Raw genomic sequence first — 22,915 nt, forward strand, 5'->3', positions numbered from 1 at the left:
TAGGGCTTTGGCTCTCTTTTGAGCACTGCCCAGATGTAAATGAATGTTTCATAATATAAGTATCTTGGTTTCACAAAAAAAAAAGTGTGTGATGTGTTGTACTAGGAGATCTAGTAGTGGTTCATGTGTGATTGCCGCGTGTCACCTTGGGAGTTATCCCATTTGCACTTGGTACTAGAGTGTGTGTGTGTCTAGCCTATAAAGGCTTGTACTTCACTTGTCACTTCATATGTGATGAATGAATGAAAGCCTTTCATGATGTCTTCATTTGAGCATCATTTCCACTCAGCCTATAGCCTCTCTCTCTCCTCTCTCTCTCTCTGCACACATTAGGAAAAAGTTCAGCTCTCTTCTTGAGGGACATAACAGACTGGCTGATTTGCTACATAAGGCGTCACCCTCAGCTTTAGGAACATTTGTATCTAAGCTTTTCAAGCACAGAAACTCACCTAGACATAAAGGTAGTTTCTCTTATTACCCTCCCCTTTGAGGGAGGAGTCTTTATGTATGTAAGGTTTTGTATTGTTTCAAGTCCCATAGGCCGATTTTTGGTCTTCAGAGGACGATAATATATTATTATGATTCTTCTTCTTCTCATGATGTCTTCATTTGAGCATCATTCCCCGTGCCTCTAGCCTGCCCCCCGCACCCCGTGCCTCTAAGCCTACTCCCCGCGTAGATAGCCTACCCCCCCCCCGCACAGCAGCGTGCTGCTGCTGCTGCTGCTTTTTGTGCAGCAGCCCCTCGCCCCCCCGACCTCTACATCGACCCCCCCCCCCGCCCCCCCCCCTATGCCTCTTCATTGAACGCCCCCCTCCCCGCGTAGGCCCAAGGCCCAGCCCAAGGAGTGCCTCCCGCCATGGGGGGGGTTACCATCCACACTAGAGAAGATCTGCTCTTTGGACTCAAAAAGAGAGGAATTCCCACCAATTACCAATAACACCAGTGAAGCCTTTAGTGGTTTCAACTGCCACGGTTGCTGCGGTTATTGTTGCTGCTGTTGTTGCTGGGGAGCCGGTGCCGGATCTTCGTCCATTGGTGCGACTTTTGCCCCTTGATTCATGTAGAGCGTGGGCAGATCAACAGAGGAAGAGACCTCGGAGCGAGGCGATGGCGGAGGTGATGGCGGAAGATGAGGAGGCAGTTAAGGCATGGGATCAGCTTGAGGCGGCGGAGCAAGAAGAGCCTCAAGAGGGTCACATGGAATAGTGTTGACAAAATGAGTAGGACCGGTCCACTCACGTCTGTGGCCCCAATGCCACGTGTTATCAGACAAATGTGAAGACTCCGCAACAGGCTGGACAGACTGTGAAGCAACAGGAGCGGCAGGACTGGCCAGAAGTAGAGTAGTTGGAAGCATACAGACACTCTGAGGAGGAATTGGCCAATGCATGAGACTAGGTGCTCTGGGTGGAGTGAAGGAGTCGTAGATCGGACTAGCAGATGCAGGCGGTAAAGAAGGAGGACAAGACTTATATACAGAAGCATGTACAGTAGAGACAAGACCTTGGTGCAGCTATTGAAGCTCATCTAGCACAGTGCCAATATTCTGATCCAATTCGCCAACACCAAGCTGGAGGTCGTACAGTGCAGAATAATAGGCATCTAAACATACCTGTGTAGCCAGATTATGGGAGTTACACCAGTTCAGTTGTTGTTGCTCGACTCGCATATTATCATCATCCTTCGAAGTCAGTGCATAGGGAGCATGCACAGGTTTGAGTGTATCATCCTCAGAAGTAGCTTGAAAACTAGTAGAGCGAGGCCATTGTATTGGGCGAACCATATGCATCGGATGAAGGCGCTCAGACGCAGTAATATTTGCATAGTTCGTATGAGATTGCGCCGGATGATTAACTGCAGTAGTGCGGCGGTACTAGAGACTGGCATCAAAAGGAGAACGAGCAGCACTGGTAGAGGCGACCCAGTCATGAATGATATCAGCTTTCTCAGGCGGCAGGCTGTGCACTGAGACAGTTGCGTCAGAGGTGGCATCTGGGACATCGTCAGGAGCACCTGCGATAGAAACATGGGAAGAAGAGGGAAAAGACAGGCGCATCACGCGTTTGCCATGCTCACGAGGGCAGTGAAGCTTGATGATGGACTTGAAAGGAGCATCTTCGATCTGAAATGAAGGGAGTTGCGAAGAAGCTTCTTCAAGTACGTTCTAATAATCCATTTCCCATTCGACACGCATGGGAAGTGCATCGAACTTAAAACGAGTGACATCAGCATTCGTCTTGCCATAGAGAATACACTCGTCCTTTGTATTGACATGGCGGGGAATGGGGTTTATAGTAGAAACAAGATAATTAACAGACCTGACATGAATAGCACAATATTCAGACTTAGGCTTCATAGACAGACCTTTTACTTGGACATACACACAGAGAGTAGTAGACAGATGAGGGTCAGCTAAGGACATCTTGAAGTTGGGATATACAATGGTGTGCACAGTTTCCATCTAGCACAATGTGAATATTCTCATCCAATTTGCCAACAACAGAGGTCGTACAGTGCAGAATAACAGGCATCTAGACATACCTGTGTAGCCAGATTATGGGAGTTACACCAGTTCAGTTGTTGTTGCTCGACTGGCATATTATCATCATCCTCCGAAGTCAGTGCATAGGGAGCATGCACGGATTTAAGTGTACCATCCTCAGAAGTAGCATGAAAACCAATAGAGCGAGGCCATTGTACTGGGCGAAGCATATGCATCGGATGAAGGCGCTCAGACGCAGTGATATTTGCATAGTTGCTATGAGATTGCGCCTGATGATTAACTACAATAGTGCGGCGGTACTGGAGACTGGCATCAGAAGGAGAACGAGCAGCACTGGTGGAGGCGACCCAATCATGAATGATATCAGCTTTCTCAGGCGACAGGCTGTGCGCTGAGACTGTTGCGTCAGAGGTGGCATCTGGGACGTCGTCAGGACCACCTGCGATAGAAACATGGGAAGAAGAGGGAAAAGACAGGCGCATCACACGTTTGCCATGATCACAAGGGGAGCGAAGCTTGATGACGGACTTGGAAGGAGCGTATTCGATCTGAAATTAAGGGAGTTGCGAAGAAGCTTCTTTAAGTACGTTCTGATAATCCATTTCCCATTCGACAGGCATGGGAAGTGCATCGAACTTAAAACGAGTGACATCCGCATTCGTCTTGCCATAGAGAATACACTCGTCCTTTGTATTGACATGGCGAAAAATAGGGTTTATGGTGGAAACAAGATAATTAACAAACCTGACATGAATAGCACAATATTCAAACTTAGGCTTCATAGACAGACCTTTTACTTGGACATACAGACGGAGAGCAGTAGACAGATGTGGGTCGACAAAGGACATCTTGAAATTGGGATATACAATGGTGTGCACAGGTTCACAGTTTAGGTTACCATGAATCAATCCTATACGAGCATCCTTTGGACGGAGATGGCGAGAATCTACAAGTGGCATTTACACCCATACGGAACAGTGGTTCTATAGCGAGAACAAAGCAGCCGTAATGTATATACTAATATCCAAAAGTCTGGAAAGCATCAATTTCATGGGGAGTGAACAGAGGGAGATATACACTAGTAGATCCTTCATCAGTAATATTTATAACAACTTCAGAGACCTTTACATGCTTGAGAGCTCGAAAATGAAAAGCATAAAACTTATAGATATCTTCAGGGTCGATGATCGGCATGTTCCAAGCAGCTTTCGGGTCAGTAACTTTGGAAGAAGCCTAAGCAGCACGAATAGCGGTGAAGCGAGAAGAGAATGATTGGATCGCAACAGCCATTGGAAATATGAAGCGTCGGAGACTTTACTGAATTCCTCACGTAGATTGGCTCAACCTCAACACGCATCTCTCTGGGCTTTAAGGGGGAGCTCTTTAGTGACTTTTGGAACAAGCAAACGATGAACAAGGCTCTCATACCAATAGGATCTGGAAACGACCAAAACACGCTTTGCACGCTCTGAACAAACAGGAAGGGGAAAACAAATGAAACATAGGAACAAAGCTAGATGGAATATGAGCGGGAACCTACGAGGATCCCAAGAGGAAGGGAGAATACAAAGTGAGGAGATGAAGAGTGAAAGATACAAACATAAACGGGGTAAGCAATAGGAGGAGCTGCTCTGAATGCTTGTTGACATAAAAGGCAGCTGCAGCCCATTCAGAGCGACGGTGGGAGATGAGCCCCATATCCAGAAGCTCCTGGATCTCTTGGTTGCAAAGTGCGCGATCTTCTTGTGTAAACCCATAAGGGCTTTCTTTGAATGGCTTTGAGTTTTCCCTCAGGGGAAGTGATACCTGATGCTGGAAGATGTGCTTCAAATCCAAAGGAGACTCGCTGCTGCAATCGTGAATGAACTTTTGTTGTATGTCTTGCAGCAAGGACATAAGCAGGAGACTATACTGAGATGCGCACAAGCTTTTCTGTTCATCGGCCTGAAGAAGACTTTGGATATAATCATCTAATTCACATCCTTCCAATGGTATTTGCATAGTTGCTATGAGATTGCGCCCGATGATTAACTACAATAGTGCGGCGGTACTGGAGATTGGCATCAGAAGGAGAACGAGCAGCACTGGTGGAGGCGACCCAGTCATGAATGATATCATCTTTCTCAGGCGGCAGGCTGTGCGCTGAGACTGTTGCGTCAGAGGTCGCATCTGGGACGTCGTCAGGACCACCTGCGATAGAAACATGGGAAGAAGAGGGAAAAGACAGGCGCATCACGCGTTTGCCATGATCACAAGGGGAGCGAAGCTTGATGACGGACTTGGAAGGAGCGTCTTCGATCTGAAATTAAGGGAGTTGCAAAGAAGCTTCTTCAAGTACGTTTTGATCATCCATTTCCCATTCGACAGGCATGGGAAGTGCATCGAACTTAAAACGAGTGACATCCACATTCGTCTTGCCATAGAGAATACACTCGTCCTTTGTATTGACATGGCGGGGAATGGGGTTTATAGTAGAAACAAGATAATTAACAAACCTGACATGAATAGCACAATATTCAGACTTAGGCTACATAGACAGACCTTTTACTTGGACATACAGACGGAGAGCAGTAGATAGATGAGGGTCGGCTAAGGACATCTAGAAGTTGGGATATACAATGGTGTGCACAGGTTCACGGTTCAGGTTACCATGAATGAATCCTATACGAACATCCTTCAGACGGAGATGGCGAGTATCTACAAAACTGGCCATACAAAAGGCATTTACACCCATACGGAAGAGTGGTTGTATAGCAAGAACAAAGCAGCCGTAATGTATATACTGATATCCAGAAGTCTAGAAAGCATAGAGTGGTTCTATAGCGAGAACAAATAAGCCGTAATGTATATACTGATATCCAGAAGTCTGAAAAGCATCAATTTCGTGGGGAGTGAACAGAGGGAGATATACACCAGTAGATCCTTCATCAGCAATATTTATAACAACTTCAGAGACCTTTGCATGCTTGAGAGCTCGAAAATGAAAAGCAAAAAACCTATAGATATCTTCAAGGTCGATGATCGGCATGTTCCAAGCAGCCTTCGGGTCACTAATTTCGATAGAAGTCGAAGCAGCACGGGTAGCGGTGAAGCGAGAAGAGAATGATCGGATCGCAACAGCCATTGGAAATATGAAGTGTGGGAGACTTTACTGAATTCCTCACGCAAATTGGCTCAACCTCAACACGCCTCTCTCTAGGCTTTAACGGGGAGCTGTGTAGCGACTTTCGGAACAAGCAAAGAATAAACAAGGCTCTGATAACGACCAGAACACGCTTTGCACGTTCTGAACGAACAGGCAGGGGAAAACAAAGGAAACACAGGAACAAAGCTAGATGGAATACGAGCGGGAACCTACGAGGATACCAAGAGGAAGGGAGAACACAAAGTCAAGAGATGAAGAGTGAACGATACAAACATAAACGGGGTAAGTAGTAGGAGGAGAAGTGTGCAGTAGAGGAGAAGAGGGGGCGGAAGCGAAGAAGAGTTCGTAGGAGATGGTAAAGAAACGATAATGAGCAGGCATATAGGAAGAGGAGACAAGAGCGAAAGCTGAAGGGCGAAGAGAACAAGAGGCAGAAGGCTAGGAGGCAAGGTTGCAAGGAGCCGCGAAGTATATTGCAAAACTGAAGACTTGAAAACTCATACAAGCTCTACCTTCTACTGAGCCATGGGTGCTCTTACATAGAACGGAGGCAAGTTGCCAGCTTAAAGGTGGCTGGCTGTATCCCACTTCCTGAGTGCGGGAATTGTTTGTACAGACTAGACATAAAGGTGAAGGTCTTACCTGGGACACGCAGGCAGTGTCTAATCACCGAAAGAATTTATGTACATCTTGTGACATGGTGAAGGTCTTACCCGGGAGAGGCGGGCAGTGTCTACTCACCATGACAAGGCAGGCTAGCTAGCCAGGCCCATTACTAGTGGAAAGAAGGAGCCCACCATTACGTGCTTGCCAGTATGGAGCACCTTCGCGTGACAACATGTCGGAAAGGACATTAGTAACACCCTTCTTCCATTCGACAGTGAAATCGTACATTGTGAAGAACTCTTGCCATCGTGTGAGGCGGCCATGACCAATTTGCTTGTCAATCCGGTGAGTGCAGAAGGTCTTGAAGTTTTGATTGTTGGTGCGGACCACAAAGGTTTTGTTGATGATGAAAAGTTCCATCTTTTGGATAGCGCATTTGACGGCCAAAATCTCCTTCTCAATAGAGTGATACTTGAGTTCAGCTCCTTGGAAGGTGCTAGATCGATATGCACAGATCACCTCTTGTGTGGGAGTGCATTCTAGCAGGACAACACCCCAAAAGTTATCAGATGCATCAGTGTCAATTATTAACAAACCACTTGCAGAAGGAATACTGAGAGCAGGGAGATGTTGGATCTTTTCTTTACTGCTCTGGATGGCCTGGGGCCATCTTTTCTGAGGCACAACTGGAGGGTATAGCGATCACGTGCTAGCTGCTCATAAAAGGAACAGATGTGGTTGAGACATCACTGAAAACATTGGAGTTGGGTGCGATCACGGCGTCGGGGAAAGCAAGAAGAGCTGGATACGACCAGAACACGCTTTGCACGCTCTGAACGAACAGGCAGGGGAAAACAAAGGAAACACAGGAACAAAGCTAGATGGAATACGAGTGGCAACCTACAAGGATACCAAGAGGAAGGGAGAACACAAAGTCAGGAGATGAAGAGTGAACGATACAAACATAAACGGGGTAAGCAGTAGGAGGAGAAGTGCGCAGTAGAGGAGAAGAGGGGGCAGAAGCGAAGAAGAGTTCGTAGGAGATGGTAAAGAAACGATAGTGAGCAGGCATACAGGAAGAGGAGACGAGCGAAAGCTGAAGGGCGAAGAGAACAAGAGGCAGAAGGCTAGGAGGCAAGGTTGCAAGGAAGCTGGAACTATATTGCAGAACTGAAGACTTGAAAACTCATACAAGCTTGCAGTGCAGGGCATTGCTTTGTCAGGTGTCAGTGAGGGGACTCATGCCTGGGCAGGAACCTTGGAAGGATTTCTTTTTGGACGCATTCAGGCTTGCACACCAACCTTGGGAGATGACTGGGTGGACAGCCCTCGCTGGATTTTTACTTCCACCCCTCTCAGATCTCCTGCCTCTCCTCTAATGACTGCCATCCTGAAAGCTTGGGCGAGCTTCAAGAACACTCTTCGAAGGATTCCACTTTCTACCATCAAAGAGATTGATACGCAGCCAATCATTTGGAATGATAGTATACTTGACGGGCATGCCAGACCACTGGGCACTTCCCATTACATGCAGTGGTCTAAATGGGAGAGAGGCCCCGCCTACACAGTAGGCACTTGGAAGGCTTTTATCAGGCTACCTGAGGATCAGAGACTGCAGTCCGTGAGTCACCTCAAAGGGGTAGCACGCAGGATTCAGCAGATAGATGCAACCATCCCGATGGAATGGACAGTTGAGTTGCCTATTACTCCCACCACTTGGATGGGAGCTTTTTCGAGGACAGCAGTTCCTTTACACGTGATCGCTCTTCAAGGTCTCGGGGAAGATGCACTGGTCTTTGATGTTGGGGATGGAGGTATACTCTCTACATCCAAGGATGATATTCTTCTAGAGGTTGCCTTTCAGCCTGTCAGGATTGCTGGTTTTGTGGACCATGGAGTGGGCTTGCAGTGGTATTTAGACCCCGACCCTCTGCTCTTGGCCTTGGGATCCTGGAGGTTGTGCTTATATGGAGGTGCACCTATCAGGTGCTTGCAGTGGGACCCAGGAGAGTGGGAGTGGATAGATCATGGGCACCGAGAGAGGGGGATTCCCTTCTTTTGTTTCACGGTTGGTAATGCCAGGAGATTTCAGCTAAACAGCAGGGGTTGGATTCCCTCCAGAGCCCCCCATTGGAAAAGCTTTTTCATCACCGCAGATTTGCGTAGAAATTTTTGGAGGAGGCTCTGGAAATCCCTCAGAAATAGAAAGATCACTCTTTTCTTTTGGCTTTCTATTCATGGAGGGATTGCAGTGAACCTGTGGAGATCACGATTTGGGGCTGATCCCACTTGTCCTCGCTGTCATTCTGCAGAGGAGTCAGTGCGACATTGCCTTTGGGACTGCAGTCAGGCGAGGACTATTTGGAAAGGGGTTCCTCGGATACTCAGCATCTTTCATACTTCCCCTCTCTTCATGACTTGGGGCTCGGTCGCATGGTTATCCCTTACTGGGCCCCAGGTGTTTTATGAGGGTGAGCCTTCTTCTTGGGCACTCTCGGTCCGCCGCCGGGTGATTGAGCCCTGCTCTCTTCAGGATGTACCACTTACTCCCTTCAGAGCTTCTCATGCTTCAGAACAATACTTGGGCATGAAAAGAAGGGAGGAAACTAAACTCCTCCACATTGATGGAACAAAATGATCCCCCCCCTATACATCAAATCTTGAAATAAAGTTCCTAGAGATCATCGGTGGAGGTTATGGGATAGCTAGTGGCCATTAGACTGACTTGACATGTCTTTATAATGGGTGCCACATGGCAACCCCTAAGAGATCAAGAATATGGACTATTGGATCTCTAAAAGATCCTATTTCTCTGAATTACGGCAACCATGTGAGGTGCATTCACCTTGTATCAAGCCGCTCAAATGTCATGCATCACACACAATTTCACATCCTTGATCCAAATCTATTAATGCTCCAATTTCGGAGCTATTATGTCTACTAAATCATTTTCCTCATCCAATAATCACAAATAGATGCGACTCACATGCCTTCCAATCTAAATTGCATCTAACGACCATAGATAGCCATTGCAAATGCACACTTGAATCTCCTTAGGGATCTAATGGCCATCATGGCTGGGGCTACAGAGCCATTGGATGGATTGAGCATGTATCTAGGCCCTCCAAAAAGGCCATAAAATAATCCTGAAAATTCACATTTTGTAGGCACATAATGATGCACTGATTCCCTCTTTATAAGTGGGTAAAAGCCATGTTACCATGACCTTGTGACCTATAATCAAGGTAATAATCCATTTCCTTATCCTACCTTTACGAGGTCATTTTTAGTCCAAATCCTTCCTAATGGAATATAAAACATACACGCACATAATCAATATTCTAAGCACAATGCAAAAGTGACATAGTTTCTTGATAGGTTCTAACTTGAGTCAACATCATAATCAAAAGCAAGTCTAGACATAAACCACAATTTTGCACCATGAAGATGGTGACCATCACTGTGAATGAATTTCTCCTCATAATTGGGAGCTCATTGGTGGTTTTAGGATAGGACATATATGCAAATTACTTTCTTCACTCTACCACTTCATCATGATAGAGTTCTTGCAATTTCTCTTGCTCAATAAGTTGATGGACATTCAAGAGTCTCCATAGAATCATCACTAGCAAGGCTTAGAGGAGTATTCCACCTGGAAGCTTTCTGATTTATTCCAGCTTGAGTTATATAATGCACATTTACAGCAATTAGTCTATCGTGCTGGTCTCTTCTCTGACAATTCAGCCAAGCGCCATTATCTCTACAGTCTTCCTCATCGCCTTAGTGAAGCTGTCATAGCTCTTCTGGAAGCACAGACTAAAATTGTAAATATTGACAATGTCCCCCAGGAAATCCACAAAATGGTAGCAGACTTCACAAATTATACTCTCTTTCCACTGACGCTGGCCCTTCCATTAGTGTTTTTTCTTTACAAGATTTCTTTACCCAGCCAGCCTCTCCTGTTCGTAATCCTATGAAGACATGGCTTATTAATGTCCAGCTTTAACCTCCTGGCATTCCTCCATATTCCCTAGTAGCCCTTGTTGATACTGGCTCCGGGTTTAACCTTTGTAAATATCAAGCCCTTCCTCAAGTATGCTGGCAAGAATTAGAAGCCCATGATCAAATGCGTGGTTCCACTATGGGTGGTGGAGGCATAGCTTGTAAACGCTTTGCTTCTAACATTTCAATCTCTCTTGACGGGCAATCTACCCTAATCGATTTTTACTACCTCGAATCCCAGGGCGTCGACTTAGTCATTGGGAATGATTTCCTGAATCGACATCTCCCTTTCGGGTTTTCAGCAACAGAGATGATACTGACAGTCCAAGGAGCACTTGTTCGCCTACCCACTCGCGAACACCTCAAGAAGGTACTAAAACCACTCGCGGAAGATCTAGAGATTGTGCATCAATGCTCTTCCCCTTTCTCTCTAGATTATGTCAGTCCTCCTCTTGAATATGGTGCTACTCCTCCATTGGCATTTCGGGTTTTCAGCAAAAGAGATGATACTGACAGTCCAAGGAGCACTTCGTCGCCTACCCGCTCGCGAACACCTCAAGAAGGTACTAAAACCACTCGCGGAAGATCTAGTGATTGTGCATCAATGCTCTTCCCCTTTCTCTCTAGATTATGTCAGTCCTCCTCTTGAATATGGTGCTACTCCTCCATTGGCATTTCGGGTTTTCAGCAAAAGAGATGATACTGACAGTCCAAGGAGCACTTCGTCGCCTACCCGCTCGCGAACACCTCAAGAAGGTACTAAAACCACTAGTGGAAGATCTAGAGATTGTGCATCAATGCTCTTCCCCTTTCTCTCTACATTATGTCAGCCCTCCTCCTGAATATGGTGCTACTCCTCCGTTGCCATCTCCTACTCCCTTTGACCCATTCAGTCCTCAGCCTGATGATGCACAAAGACCATTGGAAGGATTTGAATTAGATGATTATATCCAAAGTCTTCTTCAGGCCGATGAACAAAAAAGCTTGTGCGCATCTCAGCATACTCTCCTGCTTATGTCCTTGCTGCAAGACATACAAGAAAAGTTCATTCACGATTGCAGTACGGACTCTCCTTTGGCTTTCAAGCACATCTTCCAGCATCAGGTATCACTTCCCCTGAGGGAAAACTCAAAGCCATTCAAAGAAAGCCCTTATGGGTTTACACAAGAAGACCGCGCACTTTGCAACCTGGGAAGGACTTACGCTGTAAACGCCACTGCAAGTTGGGCTGTTCATCTAAATCACCGTCCATAAAATGGGTTTGGAATTAAGCGCACATGAACTGTGAGCCAGGGGCATCATGGAATGTAGTGCGACGGTTGTTGCGGTTGCTGAGTCACTATTAAGTGGTCATTAAGCGCTCTTAAGTATACCCCACTTTGCAATGACTTTTTTTTGTCTTTCTGCATGTACTTGTGCTCTATCTTTAAGTCATAAAAGTATAGTTCTAATTGTAATAGAGTACATAGGGAGCATGCACAGATTTTGAGTGTACCATCCTCAGAAGTAGCTTGAAAACCAGTAGAGCGAGGCCATTGTACTGGGCGAACCATATGCATTGGATGAAGGCGCTCAGGCGCAGTGATATTTGCATAGTTGGTATGAGATTGCGCCAGATAATTAACTGCAATAGTGCAGCTGTATTGGAGACTGGCATCAGAGGGAGAACGACCAGCACTGGTGGAGGCGACCTAGTCATGAATGATATCAGCTTTCTCAGGTGGCAAGCTATGCGCTGACACAATTGCGTCAGAGGTGGCATCTGGGACGTTGTCAGGAGCACTTGAAATAGAAACATGGAAGAAGAGGGAAAAGACAGGCGCATCACGCATTTGCCATGCTCACGAGGGGAGTGAAGCTTGATGACGGACTTGGAAGGAGCGTCTTCAATCTGAAATGAAGGGAGTTGCGAAGAAGCTTCTTCAAGTACATTGTGATAATCCATTTCCCATTCGACAGGCATGGGAAGTGCATCGAACCTAGAACGAGTGACATCAGCATTTGTCTTGCCATAGAGAATACACTCGTCCTTTGTATTGACATGGCGGGGAAAAGGGTTTATTGTGGAAACAAGATAATTGACAGACCTAACATGAATAGCACAAAATTTAGACTTAGGCTTCATAGACAGACCTTTTACTTGGACATACAGACGGAGAGCAGTAGACAGATCCGGGTTGGCTAAGGACATCTTGAAGTTGGGATATACAATGGTGTGCACAGGTTCACAGTTCAGGTTACCATGAATCAATCCTATACGAGCATCCTTCAGACGGAGATGGCGAGTATCTACAAGATTGGCCATACAAGTGGCATTTACACCCATACGAAACAGTGGTTCTATAGTGAGAACAAAGCAGCCCTAATGTATATACTGATATCCAGAAGTCTGGAAAGCATCAATCTCATGGGGAGTAAACAGAGGGAGATATACACCGGTAGATCCTTTGTCAACAATATTTATAACAACTTCAGAGACCTTTACATGCTTGAGAGCTCGAAAATGAAAAGCAGAAAACTTATAGATATCTTCAGGGTCGATGATCGGCATGTTCCATGCAGCCTTCGGGTCAGTAATTTTGGAAGAAGTTGAAGCAGAACGGGTAGCGGTGAAGCGAGAAGAGAATGAGCGGATCGCAACAGCCATTGGAAATATGAAGCGTTGCAGAGTTTACTGAATTCCTCACGCAGATTGGCTCAACCTCAACACGCCTCTCTCTGGGCTTTAACGGGGAGCTCTTTAGCGACTTTTGGAACAAGCAAAGAATGAACAAGGCTCTGATATCAATAGGATCTGGATACGACCAGAACACGCTTTCAATAGGATCTGGATACGACCAGGAAACACGCTTTGCACGCTCTGAATGAACAGGCAGGGGAAAACAAAGGAAACACAGGAACAAAGCTAGATGGAATACGAGGGGGAACCTACGAGGATACCAAGAGGAAGGGAGAACTCAAAGTCAATCTCATGGGGAGTGAAGAAAGCGAGATATACACCTGTAGATCCTTCATCGGCAATATTTATAACAACTTCAGAGACCTTTACATGCTTGACAACTCGAAAATGAAAAGCAAAAAACTTATAGATATCTTCAGGGTCGATGATTGGCATGTTCCAAGCAGCCTTCAGGTCAGTAATTTCGGAAGAAGTCGAAGCAGCACAGGTAGCAGTGAAGCGAGAAGAGAATGATCCAATCGCAACAACCATTGGAAATATGAAGCGTTGGAGACTTTACTAAATTCCTCACGCAAATTGGCTCAACCTCAACACGCCTCTCTCTGGGCTTTAACGGGGAGCTCTTTAGTGACTTTCGGAACAAGCAAAGAATGAACAAGGTTATGATACCAATCACCAGGCCAGCGGGCAGTGTCTAATCACCGAAAGATCATGTCACGTGGTGAAGGTCTTACCCTAGACAGCGGGTAGTGTCTAATCACCGTGATGAGACAGGTGAGCTTATCCGCGCCCATTACTGGTGGGTAGAAGGAGCCCACCATTCCGTGCTTGCCGCACCTTCGCGTGATAGTATATCAGGAAGGACGTTGGTGACGCCCTTCTTCCACTCAACCGTAAAGTCATACATCGTGAAGAATTCTTGCCATCGTGTGAGGCGGCCACGACCAATTTGCTTGTCAATCCGACCAGTGTAAATATCACTCTGTCTGAGCGCCTTTATCCAATGCATATGGTTAGCCCAGTACAATGGTCTCGCTCTACTGGTTTTCAAGCTACTTCTGAGGATGGTACACTCAAATCTGTGCATGCTCCCTATGCACTGACTCCGAAGGATGATGATAATATGCCAATCGAGCAACAACAACTGAACTGGTGTATCTCCCATAATTTGGCTACACAAGTATGTCTCGATGCCTAATATTCTGCATTGTACGACCTCCAACTTGCTATTGGCAAATTGGATCAGAATAATCACACTGTGCTAGATGAGCTTCAATAGCTGCACCCCAAGAAGATCGTATCCTCTTCTGAGCAAAAGAAGACTAGTTTTGTTGTCCCCCAGGAGTTCTATCAGTCGAATGTTCTCCCCTTCATCCTGAAGACTGCTCCGGTAGAATTCCAGAAATTCATGGATTCTATTTTTGGAGCCTATCATGAATTCTGTCTGGTCTATATTGATGATATCTTGGTGTATAGTAAAGATGTTCCTTCACACTTGAAACACCTAGCCACTGTCTATAATCTGATCAAGGCTAAGGGGTTGGCTCTTTCTGCCAAGAAGGTCACCATTGGCAAAGAAAACATCGAGTTTCTTGGAGTACATATCCACAAAGGCAAGCTTCAAATGTAAGACCATGTACTCAAAGCCCTCATGGCCTTCCCCGATGAAATCCACAACCGAACACAGCTCCAACGTTTCCTTGGTTGCCTCAATCATTTGTCTTCCTTCTATGAGCAATTGGCACGAGACAGATATGCACTCCAACTTTGTCTCCACAGGAATGGCCAACCTTGGGGTACTCAACAAACTCAAGCTGTTTAGCACATCAAGAAACGTGTTCAGCATCTTCCAACTTTAAGCATCCCTTCTAAGCATGGTCTTCTCATAATTGAAACAGATGCTTCTGATAATTTTTGGGATGCTGTCCTCTTAAAATGGACCTCTATTGAAGAAAAAATGTGTGCCTTCAGATCCGGCACTTTTCAAGGTGCAGAGCAGAACTATCACTCAATCGAAAAGGAAATTCTGGCAGTTAAAAGAGCAATTCAAAAACTTGAGCTCTTTATTGTAAATAAAACCTTCATCATCCGCACTGATAACCAAAATTTTAAAACCTTCTGTACCCGCAAGATCAACAAGCAAATTGGTCATGGCCGCCTAGCTCGTTGGCAAGAATTTTTTACTATGTATGACATCAAAGTGAAATGGAAAAAATGCACCTCTAATGTCCTTCCTGACATGCTTTCACGTGAAGGTGCGTCCTATTGGCAAGACCGGAAGGGTAGTGTTTTGTCAAGGTGATTAGACGCTGCCTAATGTCCAAGTAAGACCTTCACCTTATTCCCACTATCGACTAAGTGGAATACAGCTGGCCACTATCAACTAAGTGGAATACAACTGGCAGCTAGACTCTCCCTTCTATATAAGAGCCCCCTTGGCTCAATTGAAGGCAGAGCTTGTATGAATCTTCAGTGCTGATTATCAATCCACTTCCAGCTTCCTTGCAGCTTTGTTCTCTGCCGAATTTCTATCTTCCGCTCTCTTCGCCCTTTTACGTTTCTCGCCTCCTTCACTTAGCCCCTCTATCTCCTCTTCCTGTATCTCTTCTCCCATGCCCGTTAGATACTTCTTCTTCACTATCACTTACGAGCTCTTCTTTGCCGCAGATGCTACCTCTTCCCTGTATCGCACATCCCCTCCTACAACCTATCATGTTTATGTATGCATGATTCACGCTTCATCCCCTCAGTTTGAGTTTTCCCTTCCTCTTGTTATCCTTCTTGGCTCCTGTTCCTCTACTATCTAACTCCACTCTTTTTCTTTTGCATTATGCTCCTCTTTTGGGGGCTCAACACTAGGCTTCCAGTGGATTCCGAGGGGACACACAACGAGATACCTTGGCTGCCAGGTTGGCATTGATATTTCAGCAGAGCAGCAGATCTCCCCGATCCTAGAGAGTGTTCGGCGCAAGCTTTTGTATTGGAGCTCGGCCACACTCTCTCTTGCAGGAAGGGCCTTGGTGGCTAACCAGGTCCTACTCCTTGCTACCGCCTAGTACAAAGCCTCGTGCTGGTGTTTTCACAGGGGATGCATGGGACAGTTGAGGCGCTTGGTGCGCAATTTCCTGTGGGCAGGATTGGATGGCACACATAACACCCGAGCCAGGGTAGCCTGGCAGACAGTGATCCTGCCCCAGGCCCAGGGAGGATTGGGCATCATTGATTCAGAGATGCAGAGCAGAGCCCTGTTGGGCAAGTTGGCAGTAAGGGGCCTCACTCCAGGTACACAACCCTAGAAGCTTCTTCTGCAACGCGGTCTCCTTCGGGAACACCCCTCGCACGGGTGGTCAGTGGCAACAGTCACACATATGGCTCTTCTCGGACGCCCCCCTTACAGGGAAGGGCTCTCCCTTGATGCGGAGTCTCTTTAGAGTTTGGCAGTGATTGGTAGGGGGTCTTATCCGAGCTAGTCCTCAGTTGTTGGAGCAGTTTGCACAACAACCTTTGATTTGGCACCCGGAGGCCCGGGATCAGGATGGTCGTATGCTGCGACAGAGGTTACACATTGGTTGGGCACATTGGGACAGTGGTCGAGCTCGATCTTTCAGGACGTGGGCGAGACTCCCGGCTCATGCAGAGGTACAATTAGAGACCCTCTCACATCTTCGAGACGCAGGCCCGAGGATAACAGAGATTGAGGAAGCTATCCCAGAGTCTTGGTGGGCGGGCCTTCAGAGTTTCACACCAGCACAGTGGCTGGGCCAGTTCTCAAGGACAGGGTAACTCTTCGGATTCCGCTATGCTCCATCCCTCCAATTCTTAGCCAAGCCCAATTCTACAGTGTGGGTCCACGTGGACTCTTGCAGTCTTTGACAAATGGAGATCCAGAGATGGATGGAGCCTTGGATCAGTTAGGGTGGCAGAGGGTCAGAGTAGTGGGCCGTCTGGGCAAAGAGTGGTCAATCAACCCCTCTCGCATCTCAGATCTTGATGCAGCTTGCTAGCGCTTATGGTTATGGGAGGGTCGTCCCCTTAGTGAGGTACAGTGGGACCCAAGCGAGTGGTTCTAGCCATCTAGAGTAGGCCTCTAGGAGAGAGTGGAGGAGGTGCCCTTCTTCTCTTATACTACACGCATAAGACGCCGCTTGCAGTTGGAGGTGGTAGCCTAGACGAGAGAGAGGCTTTGGGCAGCGCAGCACGTACCTAGAGAGGTGAGATCTAGATTCTGGACACACCTCTAGTCCAGTCTTTGACCACGGAAGATCTCCTACTTTTTCTGGATGATAGCGCATGGAGGTCTTTCTGTTGGCCCTTGGTTGGAGCAGATGCGGGTGGATGGTAGCTGCCATAGATGCACGATTGGGGCTTTGGAGACAATCCCCCACTGCCTTTGGAGCTGCCCAGCAGCACAGAGGACATGGCAAGGAGCGCTTCAGATCGTTGCGAGGCTTCAAGGCACGCAGAGGGACTTCACGTGGGGCATGGCTGCTTGGTTGTCAGAGGGTGGCCATGCCTTTCCCATTGATGTGGTCTCTCTAGCATACAGGATTCAAGGCCTGTGCATTCATAGCATTGAGTTTCATGAGGCGACCCCTCCCACTAGTCATCGACCTCTTCCTTCGGCGGAGGACATCGTGTGGGAGATAGTAGCCAGAACCATGGCATGGAACATCTGGGTTGCTCGCTGCAGCTGGGTTATGGGCCAGCACCATGTTCCACCATCAGCCACCTTGGTAGCCATCTGGCAGGACATCATCTTCAGGCTTCGTGCCATTTGGGAGCGAGGCTCTCCAGGTTCTCGAGCTACCGTCGCACGGCGGGAACATTTTCGCAAGGCTTGGCCTATAGGTGTTTTCTACGACATCACCCCGAGAGGGATCAGATGGTTGTATAGTCCACCACCCTAGTTGTTAGCCCCTATTACTGAGAATCCCTAGGCAATGAGCTGGGATCTCTGGCAGTAGGAGTGTCTTTCTGACAGCCATCATTTATTTTTCGTTGATTTTCACAGTTGGCACCTTTATGGTATTTGCCAACTTGTATGATCGTTTTTTACAACCATTAATAGAAGTTCTTTTCTATGGGGCAAAAAAAAAAAAGCTTTTAATTAGCCACTAGCAGATTCCAGAAATCAATCTTGAGCAATGCCTACAAGTGTCTTTCAAGATTATTCTAGGCACAGACGTTGAAATTTTCAGATCAACATCAGCTTCCCCAGCAAGGGCTAACATCATTCTCAGAGGCAGATAACAGATCTTGCTTTGCACGACTCATGAATAGCCCATCCAACACAAAAATTCCAATTGCTTTCTAAATTCCAATTTTATGAATTCACTGCTACTTTAAAATATGAGTATAACAGAAGAGGGGACATTTTGTGGTCCTGCTGGAAACTGGTGAATAACAATGATCTTGTAACCAAAATATGGCACCATTTGAGCTTCGCCACAATCTAAGCCTTGGAGACGAGGATAAACATCAAAATGTAGAGTCATATAATGCCTCCCCACGTGGGAAATCACCTTTGCCAACAAAGCTAGAAAGCCTTTGTGTGATATGCAGAGGTGCTGCCAAAGGCAACCCCACACACTGATGAAGTCCTGTCCCTTAGAAAACAAGACATAATCTCAATACTAATAATTATGATGCTGTATCTGCCTAAAGAAAGGAACCCAACCCTATTAGACCTTTAACTTCATATAAAGAGAAACTTGGCAGCTGGGTCTTTCTGCACCTATACACAGGGAGACTAAAGAGTGCTGCTGACATGGATGGGTATTAAGAAACGTAGAAGCATCCTAACAGATTGCAAAAAGGGATCTGTAACAGGAAAGAGGAGAAAGAAAAAGGAAGTATATAAACTACATTATGGAACTTTGGCATGCTCTCAAGAAATGATATCTAGACAGACACCCTGATTCTCTTATCATACCATTAATAGCATCATAGACTGGATATTACTATATAAAGAAGTCTGCTTAACAAAAGAGAGTCAGAAAGCTATATTACAATACAGCATTGCTTAACCCAAAAACAACTCTTATTAGAAACATGTATAGCAGTGCACCAAAATGTTTCATATGTTCTCATCGTAATAAAGAAAAGAAGACATTAGAGTAGATTACTTACAGATTCCACCGAATTTAGAAAGAGCAATGCCTTGGAAGCATGTTTGATGAAGTTTTTGAAAATGCCATCGAGCACTTCATCACCACATGCATTTCTCTGGCTTGTTCCTGTTACGGTGGAGGATGGATTTGTGCCCAAGGGCATACGTATAATAGTAAGATTGGACTTTGCCCATGAGAGGTTTTGATTGATAATAAATGGCTGAAACTGGTCAGCAAACCTTTGAGGGATGTCGGTACCTGTCAAGCCATTACAAAAATTATTCAAGGGGTGAAACGAAGCCTCTGAAACTTAAGTATCGTAAATAGAAGTTGAACTTTGAAAGGAATAACTTAACAATGTACCAGAACAATAAACCCACATGGCCACCCACTTTCATTGATTCAATTCTCTTACGTAACATACATACACAAGATTATGGCTGGAAGTCCACTTTCCAATGGTTCTATGTTTGCTGCTTCCCTAAGCAGGGACAACCTTATGGCCGTGAGGTTTAAATCAATCTTCCAAGTTAACTCTTAAAGAATTTGTCAAGATAGAAAAAGTGCGCTCGCAGACCTTGAGACTCTCCTACCTATAGTTTCGGCCAACAAAGCCAGAAGGTTCCTTCAATCAATCATTTTCACTTTTGTTGTCTACATACACAAAGCTATATCCATAGGCGCACCTCTTATGTCCACTTTTGGACATAACATGGCTATTGCTATCGATATAAAAGAGTAAGGCTGGTGTCATTTAGGTCATTCTTGGGAGTGCCGCCTCTCAAGAATGCCCAGCTTGGTCAGAACCAGTCCAGGCCTATGTTTCCCTAATGCATTTGTGCGCAAACGTGGCTGTGTAGTATGAGACATGCAGTCTTATCTAGGAGAACGATGGCTCGGTTTGCCTGGCCTCTAGCGCGGACGTGATCCTCAGGGATCTACAGTTGGGTAGTGTCACACTATCCTAATCAAATAGTTTCCCAGTGTTTGATATCTGACTTATGGATGTTTTGCGCATACACTCGGTGATGAAGTCAATCCCAGATCCTCCAGATTAGAGGCTTGAGCGGGTTTCGTTTGGTATCAGATGATGAACCATCTTTTTCATCCATATGAAGAAAGTTTTGTGTGGTCTTTTTGGAACAACGTCTTGGTTTACAATAAGACTCTTTTGGAACATAAATGCCTTCTATGAACCGTGTTATCCATCAAGATAGAATTAAAGTACAACAAGTACCATCCCACAGTGTGAGCTTGATGCTTGTTCCAAGCAATTAAAACAAAAAGGTCACATCAGCCTCTACGGTGCAAATTGTGGAGATTAGCAACCATTTGTATTTGAAATGGATGCCAACGACTATGCTGCTAGAGCAATCCTGTTCCACGATGGCAAAACAATAGCTGTTGGGAGTTAAAAAGCTGGCTCAGCCATAGTGTAAGTGACCAATGCACGAGAAAGAAATATATGCTATCATTCATGTGTTGAAAAGCGGAGATATCATTTGTATGGTTTAACTTTTGCAGTCTTTGTTCATAACTCATCTTTGAAGTATTTCTGCGATACTTCTAACCTAAGAGTAGAAAGATTGGAGCTTATGCAAGAATTTGACTTCGAGATCCATGTACCAATAGGGTCGCAGATGCAATGAAGGCCAAGTTCGGGTCAAGTTAGTGAGGGTTAGGGCTAGAGAGGATGGTTAGGCCTAGAGGGGCAAAAAGGAGATATATGGGAGAGGGGAACTATGTAAATCCACCTGCCTAGCCATTGTATAGAACTTTTGATGTGACTTCTAATCCTATCTACTCTCCCTCCTTCCTCTACTTGCCTTCTCTCTGACCTTGGCCTTTTTGTAGACTATACGGACATCAGCGTGCTCCTGACCTCTCACACCATCCTTGCCCACCTCCTGCACACTCTTCACAAAGGGGGGGTTTTAAGGATGCAGTGATGAAGCTTCATAATGGCCGAGCGAAAGATCATGAGGGACTATGCACTGAATTCATTGCATATGGGTTTAACATCCTAGCCCCGATCCTAGCAAAGGTCTTTAATGAAGCTGTTTAGTCTTGGCTTCCCACGCACCTAGACTCTCAATACCATTTCACCCATTCACAAGGCAGAAGATTCCATGATCCTGGAGAACCACAAGGCCATTATGATCGCACATGTCATGTCCAAGATTTATGCATCAGTGCTTGATTCTGAGGTTAGCCAATTTGCAGAGATGCAAGGGCTTAGAGCAAAGGGGCAGGCCGGGTTCCGACATGATCATGGGACCATGGATCACATTCTCACGCTCACGTGTATCATTGAGGAGGTGAGGGCACAGAAGCAGAGGGTTTACTATTGCTTTGTGGATTTTCGCAAAGCCTTTGATACGGTTTTAAGAGCTCACCTCATCAGACATATGCAAGAGTTGGGTTATGACCAGGAGATCACTTGGGTTGCATGGCATTTACGAGAGAGTCTCTGGCAGAGTTCGGACACGAGTGGGATGGACAGAGGAGATTATGAGTACTATTGGGGTCAAACAAGGGTGTCCTATTTCACCTACTTGTTTGGCCTCTACATCGACGAGCTGGAGAATTTTATGTTGACACTAGGGGGGGCTTGATGCTCTCTCACTGGCGCCTTGATTCAAATTTTGGTGTACGCCAATGACATGGTATTCTTATCTTCCTTTGCAGATGGTCTCCAGAGACAATTAGATGCATTACAGTCCTTTTGCGAGTCACATGATTTGAAGGTCAACCTTGGTAACACCAAGGTCATGATCTTCAATAGATATCGGACAGCTATGCAAATAGAGCTGATGGATCACTGGTTTCGTCTTACATATACTTAGGGGTTCGCTTTTCTGGCCCTATTTTTTACGATGAGATCGACGATGCAAGCCCGTTTGAGCAAATGATATGCCTCTTTGGCCAGGCTAGAGAGGCAGTGCTTCCACTCACACTTCCCAGACCCTCGGAGCAAGGCCTTCTGTTTGCAGGATCGGATAGGAGAGAGAGAGAGTGCAGGTAGGTAAAGAAGCGATGAGTTAGTTGTCACGTCAAATCTTGGATGTGGGAGCAAATGTCTCCTCAAAGTCAATGCCTTGTTGTTGGGCATACCCTTTTGCAACAAGACAGGCTTTGTATCGATCTATGTTGCCATCAGATTTCCTTTTTAATTTGTAGACCCACCACATTCCAATGGCATGCTTGCCGGGAGGAAGATCTACTAATTCCCACGTGTCATTTTTGGCAATAGATTGTAACTCAGCTCTCATTGCATCCATCCACTCTTTGTTGTCAAAAGCATCTTTATGGCACAGAGGCTCTTCATTGCTTCACACATGAGAGTTTTTGGGTCTCTTGCATATGTTCATGTACCATCTCAGCTGAGACATAAGCTTGATGACAAGGCTATCAAATGCATATTTATTGGTTACAGCCAGGAGAGCAGAGGGTATCGGTTATATCAACCAAATACTGGGAAGATTATTGTCACTAGAGATGTAATCTTTGCTGAACATTCAGCTTCTCCTCTTGTGGATTGCAAAGCAAAGCTAGATGTTGACATGTTTGATGCCTTTGAATCTTGGTTACCTCTGCCATCATCAGAAGAGGGTTTTGACCAGCAACATGAACCTCTTGCAGGCCCTCCACTAAGCAATAATCAGCCACAATCTCATGCTGATTTGCAGGTTTCTCTTCCGGCACAAAATGATCCCACTATTCATGATGTAGTGATTGAAGAAAGAGTTGTCAATAGACAGCAAAGGTAAGTTCCCAGATGGCTTCTTGATACATTGAGTGAAGGCTTCCTGCCTTTCCATGCTTCATAAGGTGTAACAGCCTTCAATGCCTGTGTAGGTGATCTA

General features: G+C 45.9%; 1 protein-coding gene across 2 annotated transcripts in view; it reads right to left on the reverse strand.

Annotated features, from left to right (window-relative positions):
* The window catches only part of LOC147901160 (Zinc finger, C3HC4 type (RING finger) family protein), a 159,104-nt gene that overhangs the window by 61,059 nt on the left and 75,130 nt on the right, over positions 1 to 22,915 (reverse strand). For both annotated transcript variants that reach the window (XM_087375571.1, XM_087375570.1), the window contains one exon: positions 19,069 to 19,307. In XM_087375571.1, coding sequence (XP_087231697.1) covers positions 19,069 to 19,307 — 239 coding nt within the window. The remainder of the gene's footprint in view (positions 1 to 19,068; positions 19,308 to 22,915) is intronic.

This window comes from Dipteris shenzhenensis, chromosome 6 (genome assembly GCF_047967505.1).
Source record: "Dipteris shenzhenensis isolate YYH24624 ecotype China chromosome 6, Dip_SZ_1.0, whole genome shotgun sequence".
NCBI lineage: Eukaryota > Viridiplantae > Streptophyta > Polypodiopsida > Gleicheniales > Dipteridaceae > Dipteris > Dipteris shenzhenensis.